Here is a 12994-nt window from a genome sequence, read left to right on the forward strand (position 1 = left end):
ATATAACAAAGAGTGAAAAATTTAAGGGGGTCTGAATACTTTCCGTACCCACTGTATATATATATATATATATATATATACCTTATAATATCAAAGAGGTCTAATTATGAAGGACCATGTGTAAAGACTACAACAAATAGATGGATGGATGGATGGATGGATGGATCAAATATTTTGAGTTAGCGTGAAGAAGTGTGACACTCATAGTCAGCAATGCTGGTTATTTGGGCATGTGACATATTGTGATATTGCTGGTTCAGGTCATCATAGCCAAATTACTGCAAAGAAAGACATGTCTGGCACGTTTGTATGGGTAATGAGTTCCAGGAGGATGTTTTGTTTGGGAATGTACATCCGTGTCCTTTTCTCTTCATTTACTGATCCCTTACGTCCTGAGCGGGAGTACTGTGTCAAAATCGTATGCTGGCGCAGCAGAAGGATGGAATGAGGGAGGTCAAATCAATGGACTGTAACTGGGAATAAGCGAGAAACACAGGAAGGAAGAGGTAGATATGACCTTTAAGATGAATTAAAGGGAACCTATGCCATGGCGGATATTTTGAATGCTACAGTACATTGATTGTAATCTTATCAGTGTCACTGAACTGAAATGAGTTAACATGAATTTGCCAAAGGAAAATATTTGTGAATCCTGGAATCACATGACAATTGTCAGTCTCAGAATGAGCACAGAAAAGCAAGGCTGTCTGGAATAAATCACATAAACCTTTTAAGAACAGGAGTAATTTCTATAAAGGAGAAGTGTGCCAGTCACAGAGGAAACAGTTTGTGCTAAAGACAGCAGTGGAACAGCAAATATAGTTAAGGAAGGCCACAGACACATGCACAGATCTGCAGAGGCGGACAAAGTTACATTACTTGAGTGAAAGTACAGACACTGCTGGTCAAATATTACTCCATTACAAGTAAAAGTTGTAAAGACAGATTTTTACTTAAGTAAAAGTACAGAAGTACTTGCTTTTAAAAGTACTTAAGTACCTCTATGTGTAGCCATTCATCCACATTTGAACAGAGTGGACAGTGAAATCCTGTAAATACAGAGTGATAAGAAAGAAACTAAATCAAACCTGCTTTAAAACCCAGCAACACAACTGTAGCTGTACAACTTTACAACAGCAACACTGCTTTAACAAAAAAGCAAAACAGCAAGACTTATTTGACATAAAAACAAACTTTTTAAATGCTGTCTAATCGCTCTCGCTGTACTTTGATGTCACACACAGAACAGTCTGTGCAGTGCTGCTTCAAGTCCAACACCTTTTGTGTTTTATTAGGAGACGCTCAACAGTTTTTCTGTGGCTTTATAGGTAATATTTTCACCTACACAATTTAGCAAAATCAGACAATATTGTGTCTAATATATACCACAATATTAACTTCTTATTATCGAATTGTTGTAAATAAGTACCACATTTGCAGCTGGTCAGTGTTCAAAAAATGCTGGGAAATCTCTTCATGTAGCCCTACAAGAGTGATTACTGATAAACTGTCTGAAAAAAAGAAAGTCACGTTTTAGAGAAGAAAAAAATCACCCACTGACTTTTAAAGCTGTTACATAGTAACGACTTTCTACCTCGAGGACATTGATAGAAATGTATTGGAGTGAAAAGTACAATATTTGTCTTTCAAATGTAGTGAAGTTAAAGTTATAAGTTCCCAGAAAAAATAATACTCAAGTAAAGTACCGATACTCAAAAAATGTACTTAAGTACAATACTCAAGTAAATGTACTTAGTTACTGTCCGCCTCTGCAGATCTGTGAGAAGATGTGAAAATACCCTGATGTCTCAGTCTCTACTGCTTGTTATTGTCTCCTTTTCAAGCAGGCGTATAGTTTGCAGGTTAGAGACCAGAGGCTAAACTCTTCACCCACGGTCCCTAACATGAAATACTACACTAAATGATGTAAACTAGGCAAGTTGTTGATCATTTAGCATATTAGAAACTAACATAATAGCAAGAAGAATAGTCTGACCCTAACCTTTCATATTTGGCATAAGAAATTTGAAAAATATACAAGCATTTGTATTCCTCTAGAGGTGTATGTGATGACACAGATGTGAATTATTACTAGCATTAAAGGTTAATATATGATGATATGCTGTTCTTATGGGTACAAAAATATGTATTAAAATTGATACAAAATTCTGTTCATGGGCAGTAAAAAATATATTTTTTAAATGTTTATGATGGGTTCTTCTTTCGCTCACTGAGGTATGATAATAAAACATATTATGTGTGCATTTGTCCCTTTATCCCTTGTAATATCACACATCAATGATTTCTAAAGGCCAGCTGGTCACGTGCATCGGTGCTGACTGTATAGTGGGTTCATCCAATAAAGGAAATGGAATGAATTATATCAGCTACTGTTATATCATTAACCAAGGTTAATAGAATTTTTCGGGCAAGAACACGCTGCTGAGAAAGAAGAGTGAGAGAGGGAGATTGCAGATAACTGTATGAAGAAAGCAACAAGAATGCTTGTTAGTAGTGTTGGAGAAACCTTTATCGAGTGAGAAACAGAGAGGGATTTCATGCATGACTGACTCTGCCAGCTTCACATGCCTGTAGTTACATAAGAGAGCCCTTAAGTGTTAACCCTTTGCTTTCCTGTTTCCTAACTTATTCCTGGTGTCATGTTTATAAAGCTAATGGTATAACCGGAAAAACAGGAGAACTCACTCAAACACCTGTTTTGAAGAGTTTAGAGCTAGATTTTTTGTATGGCTGAAGTGAAGTTAAAATCCTCTTCTCATTTCCAGCTGGGCTTTGCTGACCTCAACTTAGCGGAGTTTGCTGGTTCAGGCTCCACTGTTCGCTGCTGTATACTAGAGGGCTACGACACCAAGAACACTCGGCAGGACAACTCCATACTCAAAGTGAGTGTGTCTCTGTGTAAGCGCTGTCGGTCTCTTATCTCATTTCAGGACTGACACTACACATGTCCATTTTGATCGGCTTCGGTCCGACTGAAAGCTCAAACACTGCCTTTTTCATCTTTAAAAGGCCAGGAACCTCTTTTTCCACATTAATCTTAGCAACAGTCTATTTGCCGTCAATACAAACATCGTCATCTAGACTTTCTGCCAGGGGCGTAGCCATCATTTCAGAAGTGAGTCAACAGTGTCAACAGTGTCAGATCCTTCAGAAATCATTATAATATGCTGATTTGCTGCTCAAGAAAACTTTTTAAATTATTATTATTATTATTATTATCAATATTTAAAACAGTTGAGTAAATTTTTTCTGGATTCTTTGATGAATAGAAGGATCCAAAGATCAGTATTTATGTGAAATAAAAAGCTTTTGTAACATTATACACTATAGCATTCAAAAGCTTAGAGTCAGTATAATTTTTTATTTTTTTTGGAAAAGAAATGATAGAAATTAACACTTTTATTTAGCAAGGATGAAAAAGACATTTATAATGTTACAAAATATTTGTATTTCAGATAGCCTAAATGCGGTTCTTCTGAACTTTCTATTCATCAAAGAAACCTGAAAAAATTCTACTCGGCATCATAATAATGATTTTTTTTTAGCAGCAAATCAGAATATCAGAATGATTTCTGAAGGACCGTGTGACTGGAGTAATGATGCTAAAAATTTAGCTTCGAAATCACAATAAATTACATTTTATAATATATTCAAATAGAAAATAGTTATTTTAAATAGCCTAGTAAAAATATTTCAAAATGTTACTGTTTTGCGGTACTTTGGATCAAATAAATGCAGGCTGGTGAACAGAAGAGACTTCTTTAATAAACATTAAAAATTTAAACATTTTGACTGGTGTATAGGCAACTTTAATTGTTCTCTAATTTCTAGCTTTTAATTGACTTATAAATCAGATAACTGCTGGGCAATAACCAATAATAATGATTTGTTCATATACTACAAACACTTTTTTTTATCACATAAGGCAGAATAGTTTCAATACTGTAATAAGTGCTATGTCAATTAGCACTGCATTGTTCATATACTTTATTTATTACCTGAAGATGACTTGACAAACACAGATAAACCATATATTGTCCCAATCGTATGTTTAATGTCTTCATGTTTCCAAACGTTTCTGTTTTCTGTGAAAACAACTGTTTTCATACAGCGATAGCTGGACGCTTTTTCATATTAGGAATTTCCTCATACGACTTTCTGCTCGGGAGCGCCCTCCGGCTTCCAGTATGAATGAAACATACACTGCATGAGTGTTTAGTGCTCTGCGATGTTCATCTCAATTTATTCTGGGTCCGAATAAAACATCAGATCATGCACAGACTATCCTGTCTCTTTGAATTTAAATCTATATTTATTCACACCGGCTCTTGAAAACCTCTATGCGAACACACTTGCCCGAAAAAGTGCGGGGGACTAATTTACGTGATATTAAAAGTGGGGGGGGGCACGTTCCCCGCCTAATCTACGCCCCTGCTTTCTGCACTGTGTGGGCGATATGTGACTGGTCAAACCATCTCATCAACCCACAGTCAGTCCCTGTTATGACAGACTGACTGACTCACTGTCTTGTAGACATGTCAAGAGGGAAAATGTGAAGGGAAATGGAGCAGACAATTTAATGATAGATATTTTTGTGATTTTTACTCGTTTTAAATCTAGATTTCATGTGTAGATTCCCACAAGCAGACAGTTTTACTATCAAAATGCATTATGTTATGATATAGATATGGTTTTACATTTCACATCTTTTATTTTGTAATATTTTCATCTTCCGTCACAGGTTACCATTGGCATGACTCTTCGCTCTGGAGATCCCTGCTTCAAAACGTGAGTGTGTTGTATATTGTAGATTAACTTTATGACAAAAATCATAATTGTCGATTATTCCCTTGAAATTGTAATTGCAATTATTAATTATGATTATCACAATTTACATTGAATGATGTTACCACTGTTTGAAGCAACTGCGTGCCATATATTTATATGAAAATCAACAAGCTGAAAACACTCACACTGAAAAACTTTTATTGCTTTTCTATAGTATTAAGCCTCAAATGTCAACTATACATTGGATTGGTTTCTTCTTTAAATTATAAAAAGTAAAAATATGCATGATATTAAAACAATGGGGGGGGGGGAAACCCTTAAGATAACCTGTAGAAAGGGGGAAAAAAACACAAGCACTCAGAATAACATAAGTAGACTTTGAACGATTACGTAATTGTGGCATCTGTAATTGTAATCGCAATTAGAAATTCAATGCAGCTCTAATTGTTGTGGACAATGAGGGGCCTTGCAGTAAATAAACTGTTGTTTAGTTCTCTTGATTCATGCTCAGTATAGCACCCCTCTTGTTTATATTTGTAGGCGATGTGTAAGTATAAATTATTGATCAGTTGAGAGAATACAAGCTTTTATTGTTCCCTGATGATATCTGAACTTGTCTTTCACCTCTTCATCAGGCCTGTGAGCACAGCTAAGACCATTGCCATAGCCGGGCAGGACCCCTCTCTGCAGCTGGACCGCAAGGGAGAGGGCACCGCCGACCACTCTGCACCGGCCCTCGGTGGCAGCACTCGCCGATCGGTCAAAAGCAGACCATCTGTGAACAACTCTGGTATGACCAACACACCTACAAGTAGAAAAATCCTTTACATTTACAATTGAATTAAAAGTGCACAGTATTTTATGATGATTTTTCAACAACTGTTTTTGTTCGATATTTTGGGCTTTCTAAATAAATGGTGCTAGCCTGAGGTTGTTTGTTCTTAGGAGGACTTCAGGAGGGATTGGAGGAGAACCTGTCAAGTCCAGATGAAGTGTTTCACACGGGACATTCTCGCAACTCCAGCTTTGCCAGCCAACAGAGCAAAATCTCAGGTGGGACTCAGGGCACGATCAAAAGAGCATCAGGTACAGATTATAGCTGGTTACAGTATAAAAAACAACTTCAAACTACACTTCCATCTTAATTTGAACATTTTCTGAAATTAAAATTAATCATTTAGATTTACAACTGAATAAATTCTTTAGCAATTTACAATATGATACAGGAGCCAAGAGTAATACAGAGATTTTTGTGTTCTAAAATCACAAAGATTGATTGAGAGAAAATGTCACTTAAAGAAAGTGAGTGTACTTTTTCATTTGCATACACTTCCATTCAAAGGTTTGGGGTTGGTAATCGGTTTTTAATGTTTTTAAGAGAAGTATCTTATTCTCTTATAATTTGATAAAAAATACAGAAAAGTTATTTTAAATTGTAATAATATTTCACAATATTACTGTTTTTACTATTTGAAATATGTTTAAATGTAATTAAATCCTGTAATAAGAATAGTGTTTATTTCAAATAGAAATATTTTGTAACAATATGAATGTCTTTACTGTCACTTTTTCATCAATCTAGTGTATCCTTGTCTGAATATTAATTTCTTTCAAAAAAACCTTTGAACTGCAGTGTAAAACCTAAGAGGCTAAAAAGTTAAAGTGAAAATTAAATTCTTACGTTCTTTTGAACAATTTTCTTTCTTTTTTTACGTTCTTTCACAACACTGCTCATGAATATACTGTACTGCCCCCTCCCTTTCTCTTTCTCTTTCTAAGTAAAAATAACTTCGTCTGTCAGTATTTCAGTTTATTTCACTATTCTAATCTTTCACTTTGCTGCTGCTTTCAGCTTTGAATATTTGTGTGACTGTGAGTTTTGGTTCTGACAGCTCTGCGGTGCACACAACACAACAGCACAGCCAAGTCATCTGTGTTGATTCTCTCACTAGGGTCTTGTTAGTATCAAAATAGTCATATCCAGTGAGATCCTGCATTGTGCAGTTAAAATATAAAGTAAGAGCAAATGATTTGGAGAATCCTTTTTGTAAGACACCACTGAATAATTCCATTGTTTGTAGGGCTAGATCAGAGACAGTGACTCATAGTCACACGTCTGTCCTTGGCGACTGCCTCTGTGTTTCTGACCAGCACCTGGTGTGCAATAGGAAACAGTGTACAATAGACATGACAGTGAAATAGAGAGAACGGAAGGCCCAGTTTTCTGTGTTTCTCTGTCATGTACTGCTTGTTTGGCATCTAATTAGTTATTCATGATCTTTGTCATGGAGATGAACCTTTCTCAGTTGATCTGAGAGCATTCACCACATTAAAGACTGACATTTTGTTTTATTTTTTTGTCAGTTGCGAGAAAAGTGCAATGTGGGCTTGTTGTTTTGTAAAAGCCCATTTTAATAAGTTCTTTCAGGGAATTGAGCCCTGAAATATTTCACCTGTCCAGTGGCTTAAAATTACACGTTTGAACAGAATCACTGTTCACTAGTATACTAGAGAGGTGAGGGTTAGTTACATTCACATTCATATTAATTAACGCTCTTGTTATTAATGCCATTAAAAAAAAAAACGACTCTGTGGCATGATCCAGCTGCTTCTCTACAGGATTAGTACTCCTGGAAATTTAAAGTAACACTAACTTTTAAAGGGCAAAATATACAGTATGATAGTTATGCGGCCTGATAAAGCGGGTTCTGGATGTTTCTGCTTAGCTAGTATAAGGGGATTCTCTGAAGACACTGAAAAACGTATCTAATTGTTTTCATTGTTTACTCTTTGTAGCTTTCATCTACTCTTACACAAAAAAGCTATTAGCAACTAAGAACAATAACTATCCTGTCATCTTTATTTTCGAGCCAGCGGGCTGGTTCACTGGAATCTCTTTAAGGGGGATTTCCCCCTCAACCTTGATGTCAAATAATTCTAAGTCTAACATTTGTGTTGAAATAATGACCATCCGTGGTTCTTGTTCTTTCTCTCTTCGTCTTACAAACACTTTTGTAATGTTCTTAGTGATAATTGACTGTAATCTGTGATCTTTCTAATGCAGAAGAGTAGATACATATACTTGATTTAAGATGCTGTTGCAGGGAGCAGACTGGGGTCTATATGCAAAAGTTGGAAGCAAGAGGGATGATGTCAGTTTTTGTACATTTCAGTAATCTGGAGCTTTTGTTCTCTTTAAAAATAAGGTGGTTTAATCAATGCGTGCACATTAATTTATTTATATATAAAATAAATATTGTTTTAAATATGCAAATCTAAGGTTCGAACAGCATTGAGTGGCACAGGCTCCAGGATACTGAAACCTCAGATGATATACATGTAAAGTTCACTACAACAGCACTTAAATACCGAGGACTAATGTCACTCACACATTCTCCAGAATGTTGATCTTCATTTCTCCTGTGCTATCGTAAAGGATGAAAGCTATGCACTTACAGAAAGCTTTCCATGATTGCATCCGTATTAATGACAGCAACATTCATAAAGTGAAATATATTCTGGAGATTTCTTTCAAAATGAATTTACCACTAAAGTACTATGGAAATGAATTTATTTTTTCTGATTGTGACAAATATTTATATATAAGCAATGTGGTGTTGCTCCAAAGTTTTCTTGGTGTTTTGTTTGGTTTCATGCATGGAGAGGATACTTACTAATGATGGACCGGAACTATATTTCTACACTCAAATGTGAATGTTTCTTTCTTTAATGTAACTGTCAGGTGCGGTTATCTGTATGCATTATTTGGGGGAAATAAAGATAATGTTGGTTAATAAATAAAAATATTTGTTGTGTGATTTATTTACCATCCAGCTAGGCTATTAACTCGCCATGACGAATGATTTACTTGTGAAGTAAGTTATGTTTTTTAATTGCCAGTACACGGAATGCATGTGTGCTAATTAGCTGTAGTAATGAAGCTGAAACTAAATATAATAGGTCTACAAACTGTCCCATTTGGTTCAGTCTCAACTTAGTTCCTTTAACTAAACTAACTTAGTATATTTGACATGTAGACATTGTGCTGGTGCTATACATTAAATTAAACAAGATAACCAGATGATAGTAGAATATATTCTTGTACAGAGTCTTGAAACTGCTTCTGTAACCTGCAGGAGGACTGCTGTAGCTCAGTCATAACGGCTAACTTTCCCGATTCCCTCTCTGTGCTACAAAAAAATATCATATGTTAATATGAGATGTGCATTTAGCGCGGCTTCTAACCAGTAATTATCTGTGTTTGAGCGCCCTCGTGTGCTGGAATTTTTTTTTTTTTTAGAGAGATTAAAAAACTACAATTCCCAGCACGACTTCCGTTGTTCGTCGGAAGTACATTTCTAAAGCAGGACAATTTGGTTTCATGCGGAAGTGACACGTTCATAATGGTAAGATGATCTGAAATAGACGTGGAAGTGTTATGGTTTTTTATGTCTTTTTTTGTCGTTTGCTTGTATGTGTATTCATATTATGCCTAGTTGTTGCTCGCCGCGTTGTTCCTGGTTGTTAACTGTGCAACTTTCCAGTTAATATGATTAATAAGCAACACCAGAGTCCGTATTTAGGCGACATAGAATAATTCACTAATAAAAGAATAGTTCTTATTCATTAATTTAAATGTATTTGTTCAGTAGTACTTCTTTGTTCATTGCTTTATGACCGCTAATGAATAATTTGACCTGCCACAGAGATCCAGACATAGAGACACTTCATAAACACTATAGATATAAACACACTAACTTAAGTGTGCATCTTTAAACTTGCCTTAAAAACACATCATTTGTTTCTTTCAGTGTGGGGTATAGAAGTCAATAAAAGACAACATATTAATTCCTCAAAAATTAAATATTTATTTTATTTGTTAAAATATATTATGTTTAACATTATATGTTTGCGTTTTATATTAAATGTAATTTGCACTTTTATTTAGGCTTATATTTAAGCTCTAAAAAACATTTCTTTTCAGGCAACAGGAGCAGATCAAGCTGTTGGTTTTGGACTTGTTGGTTTTAGTCTGTTGCTGTTTGCGTATTACACTATTTGGGTCATAGTCTTGGTAAGTGTGTGTGTGTGTGTGTGTGTGTGTGTGTGTGTGTGTGTGTGTTTTACTCTTAAACTTGAACAACATTTAAATGTGATGAATTAGTTTAGCAGTTTTCCAAATTGATATGACACCCATAACATGCTTTGTTTCATACGCTACTGAAAAAAATATTGAAGTGATCAAACACTGATGCAGACTTTTCTGCCCTCGTTCCAGCCTTTTGTAGACGGTGACCATGTGATCCACAGCTATTTTCTTCCACGAGAATATTCAGTCATACTTCCTGGAGTTGCAGCATTAATCCTCTTACTTTTTGTTGGTAAGCAAGCAATCCATGAACATAATGTTAATAGTATATCAAGTTCAAAATGTTTGTAATTATATCCACACCCCTTCCGAACAGCTGTGACAGTCACATCTTTCAAGAAGTAGCAGAAGACACACCTCTTCTGCAAGCACTTAACCACCGCAAACCCTTAAACCAATGCACTTATACACAAAAAGCACTTACTTTTCTTCTGTGCATTACTCCGCTTGTCTAACTTGCTTCCTAATCTAGTTGTAAACCTGCATTGTGAATAATGTGGCTCCTTGACAAATTGCTTTTGTTCCTCTTTGGATAAAAGCATCTGATAAATGCATTAATGTAACATAAATGTAAATCCAACAATACAGCCATATTTTTTTACACTTTCAAAACAAATCTGAATTTTTTTTGTCTACTCTAGTGAACAAATTTACCCTCATTGTTTTTGTTTTTTTCAAGGCACCTTCATAGGGGTGGTAACATGGAAGAATCGAAAACCTAAGAAAGTTGATTAAGACTCTCCAGGCTGTTGTGATTCATCTGGTCACAAGAACGAACTTTGTTGATTTCACTCATGTACCACTACCACTTCCTGTACACAGCCATGTGAAGATCAACTCCAAAGCTGCTCTCCTGGATTCCAGTTATTAGACATATTCAGGTGGCTCCTAAAATAAACAACAAAATAGATTTCATTAATAGCCAAAGCAGTACTGAACATGTAGCTGCATAGTAGTCTGTTTGAGTTTTGTGCACCCAATGGCCACAACCTTGATTGAAGACCACTATAGCTTTGGAGAATTCTTTCCATAGTCAGGGAGATAAAAGCAAATAATATGTGAGAACACACTTTAGGCACCTAAGAGATGGGGTAGATTTATATATATAGTGTGTATCTGGAAGACATCTAAATGAAATACAGGATTTCTCTTTTTGTTTAGTTATGCTTTACGTTGAGGAGATTCAGCTGTTCTTTTATGTTGTAAATAGATGTATTTATAAACTGGAGTGCTTGATTCTAGCAGCAAAATAATTCAGGACAACAATCTATAAAGAATGAAAAATAACTTTTTGTAATATAAACAATCCCACAATAAATGAATAGAAATATGCTTAACTTTATAATGTTGTGTTTGTTTCTCTCTTATTTTATATGTAAAGCTTATCTATGTATTTACAAGTGTATATAAGTTTAATTTCAATTACTTTAATGTGTTGTAATGAGTTTGCTCTGAATAGTCCAGCTGCTTTTTCCAAATTCTGGGTGGCAGTTGAGAGAGTAGAGTTAGCTGTGACAACTGCAGTGCATCCTCAGGCATCAAAGAGGACCTTTTGGGCAACCACTAACTCTTGTCTCTCGCTCTCATTTACTGTCAAGGTTAGTTACATTTATTACATTTAATGTTAAATTACAGATTTAGATTTAGAACATTTTTGTATTTATTTATGTGAGGTTTTGTCTCTAGTGGACATTATTTAGTGAATTTCTCAGATTTACATGTCAGAGTTTTAAAGCTGGATGTCCTGTAAAGAGATACCAAATGTTTGGAAGTTTCTCCATGACCACTCCCTCTCCTTGGTCTTTAAAGATGGCTGACATTATAATTTAGTGATACAATTGTACATCCTTATGGAAATGTGATACTATTTTATAATGATCATTTAAAACTAATTTATATTCAAATTGTTTGTCATAAATCAACATATCAGGAAAATGTTATGGGGTTTCAAATCAAAATATGACTTCCTGTTATGAAACCGGTCATCATTTCATACATGTCCACTGTAGTGGACACCGGGGCTAAAAACATGTTTATTACACATTTTGGGAGACAAAACAATTGAATAGGAAAATAAATGACGTATTATTTAAACGTATAAAAAATCTGGCCAGTTATTACTTCCGTTATTACACTTCTTTTTCAACATGCTGTCCCAACAGCGCATTATATAATAGTAATAATTCATTACATTCATATAGCAGTTTTCTAGGCACTCAAAGCACACACCAGCTTATTGGTGGAGAGGAGACAGAGTGATGAAGCCAATCATTAGATTGTTAGGAGGCCATGATGGTCAGAGGCCAATGGGCAAATTTGGCCAGGATGCCAAACCTCTACTCTTTACGAAAGACATCCTGGGATTTTTAATGACCACAGAGAGTCAGGACCTCGGTTTAACATCTCATCTGAAGGACGGTGCTTGTTGACAGTATAGTGTCCCCGTCACTATACTGGGGAGTTAGGACCCACACAGACCACAGGGTGGGCACCCCCTGCTGACCTCACTAACACCTCTTCCAGCAGCAACCTAGTTTTCTCAGGAGGTCTCCCATCCAGGTACTGACCAGGCTCAACCCTGCTTAGCTTCAGTGGGTAACCAGTCTTGGGCTACAGGGTGATAAGGCTTCCGGCAAATGCAAATTAGCATATGCAAATTAGATACAGTGTATAGATAACATTGTGTTTAATAGGAAAACCAGTTTATGGAAATTTTACACCCATATTGAATAAAGCAAAGTGGTATATCAAATCATTCTGTTATATCTTTTATAACATAGTTGGGAATCATCCTTATAAAAAATTTGGTATAATCCTGAAATGTAAAAATTGATTGGTGATTTTTTTAAAAAATCACATTGTTTTTGTCTTTTCTTGTCTGTTCGTGAATAACATGAAGAAAATATAATTTTTCAAAAAGTTATTCTTCCATTTTTTCTTATGCTCTAAACAATGTACTGACAAGAAAAATGACTAAATTAAAGCTTTTTTTCTGGGTCTCAGGAGTATATATATATATATATATATATATATATA

The 12994-nt window shown here is 35.3% G+C and overlaps 2 protein-coding genes across 2 annotated transcripts in view; both read left to right on the top strand.

The window, feature by feature from the left end:
* The window catches only part of LOC107597321 (protein FAM102A-like), a 7679-nt gene extending 1625 nt beyond the window's left edge, over positions 1 to 6054 (top strand). The window contains exons 3-6 of the mRNA XM_016288338.1: positions 2787 to 2903; positions 4763 to 4809; positions 5445 to 5599; positions 5755 to 6054. Of these exons, the coding sequence (XP_016143824.1) occupies positions 2787 to 2903; positions 4763 to 4809; positions 5445 to 5599; positions 5755 to 5954 (519 nt within the window). The 3' untranslated portion in view covers positions 5955 to 6054. The remainder of the gene's footprint in view (positions 1 to 2786; positions 2904 to 4762; positions 4810 to 5444; positions 5600 to 5754) is intronic.
* Positions 6055 to 9146: 3092 nt separating this feature from the next.
* Positions 9147 to 10786, top strand: LOC107598396 (dolichol phosphate-mannose biosynthesis regulatory protein-like). The gene is made up of 4 exons (XM_016289721.1): positions 9147 to 9215; positions 9794 to 9883; positions 10088 to 10190; positions 10638 to 10786. The coding sequence occupies exons 1-4, from the start codon at positions 9213 to 9215 to the stop codon at positions 10691 to 10693; spliced, it is 252 nt and encodes an 83-aa protein (XP_016145207.1). The 5' UTR covers positions 9147 to 9212; the 3' UTR covers positions 10694 to 10786.
* The last annotated feature ends 2208 nt before the right edge of the window (positions 10787 to 12994 follow it).

This window comes from Sinocyclocheilus grahami, unplaced genomic scaffold (assembly GCF_001515645.1).
Source record: "Sinocyclocheilus grahami isolate Dianchi unplaced genomic scaffold, SAMN03320097.WGS_v1.1 scaffold12.1, whole genome shotgun sequence".
NCBI classification, from domain to species: Eukaryota; Metazoa; Chordata; class Actinopteri; order Cypriniformes; family Cyprinidae; genus Sinocyclocheilus; species Sinocyclocheilus grahami.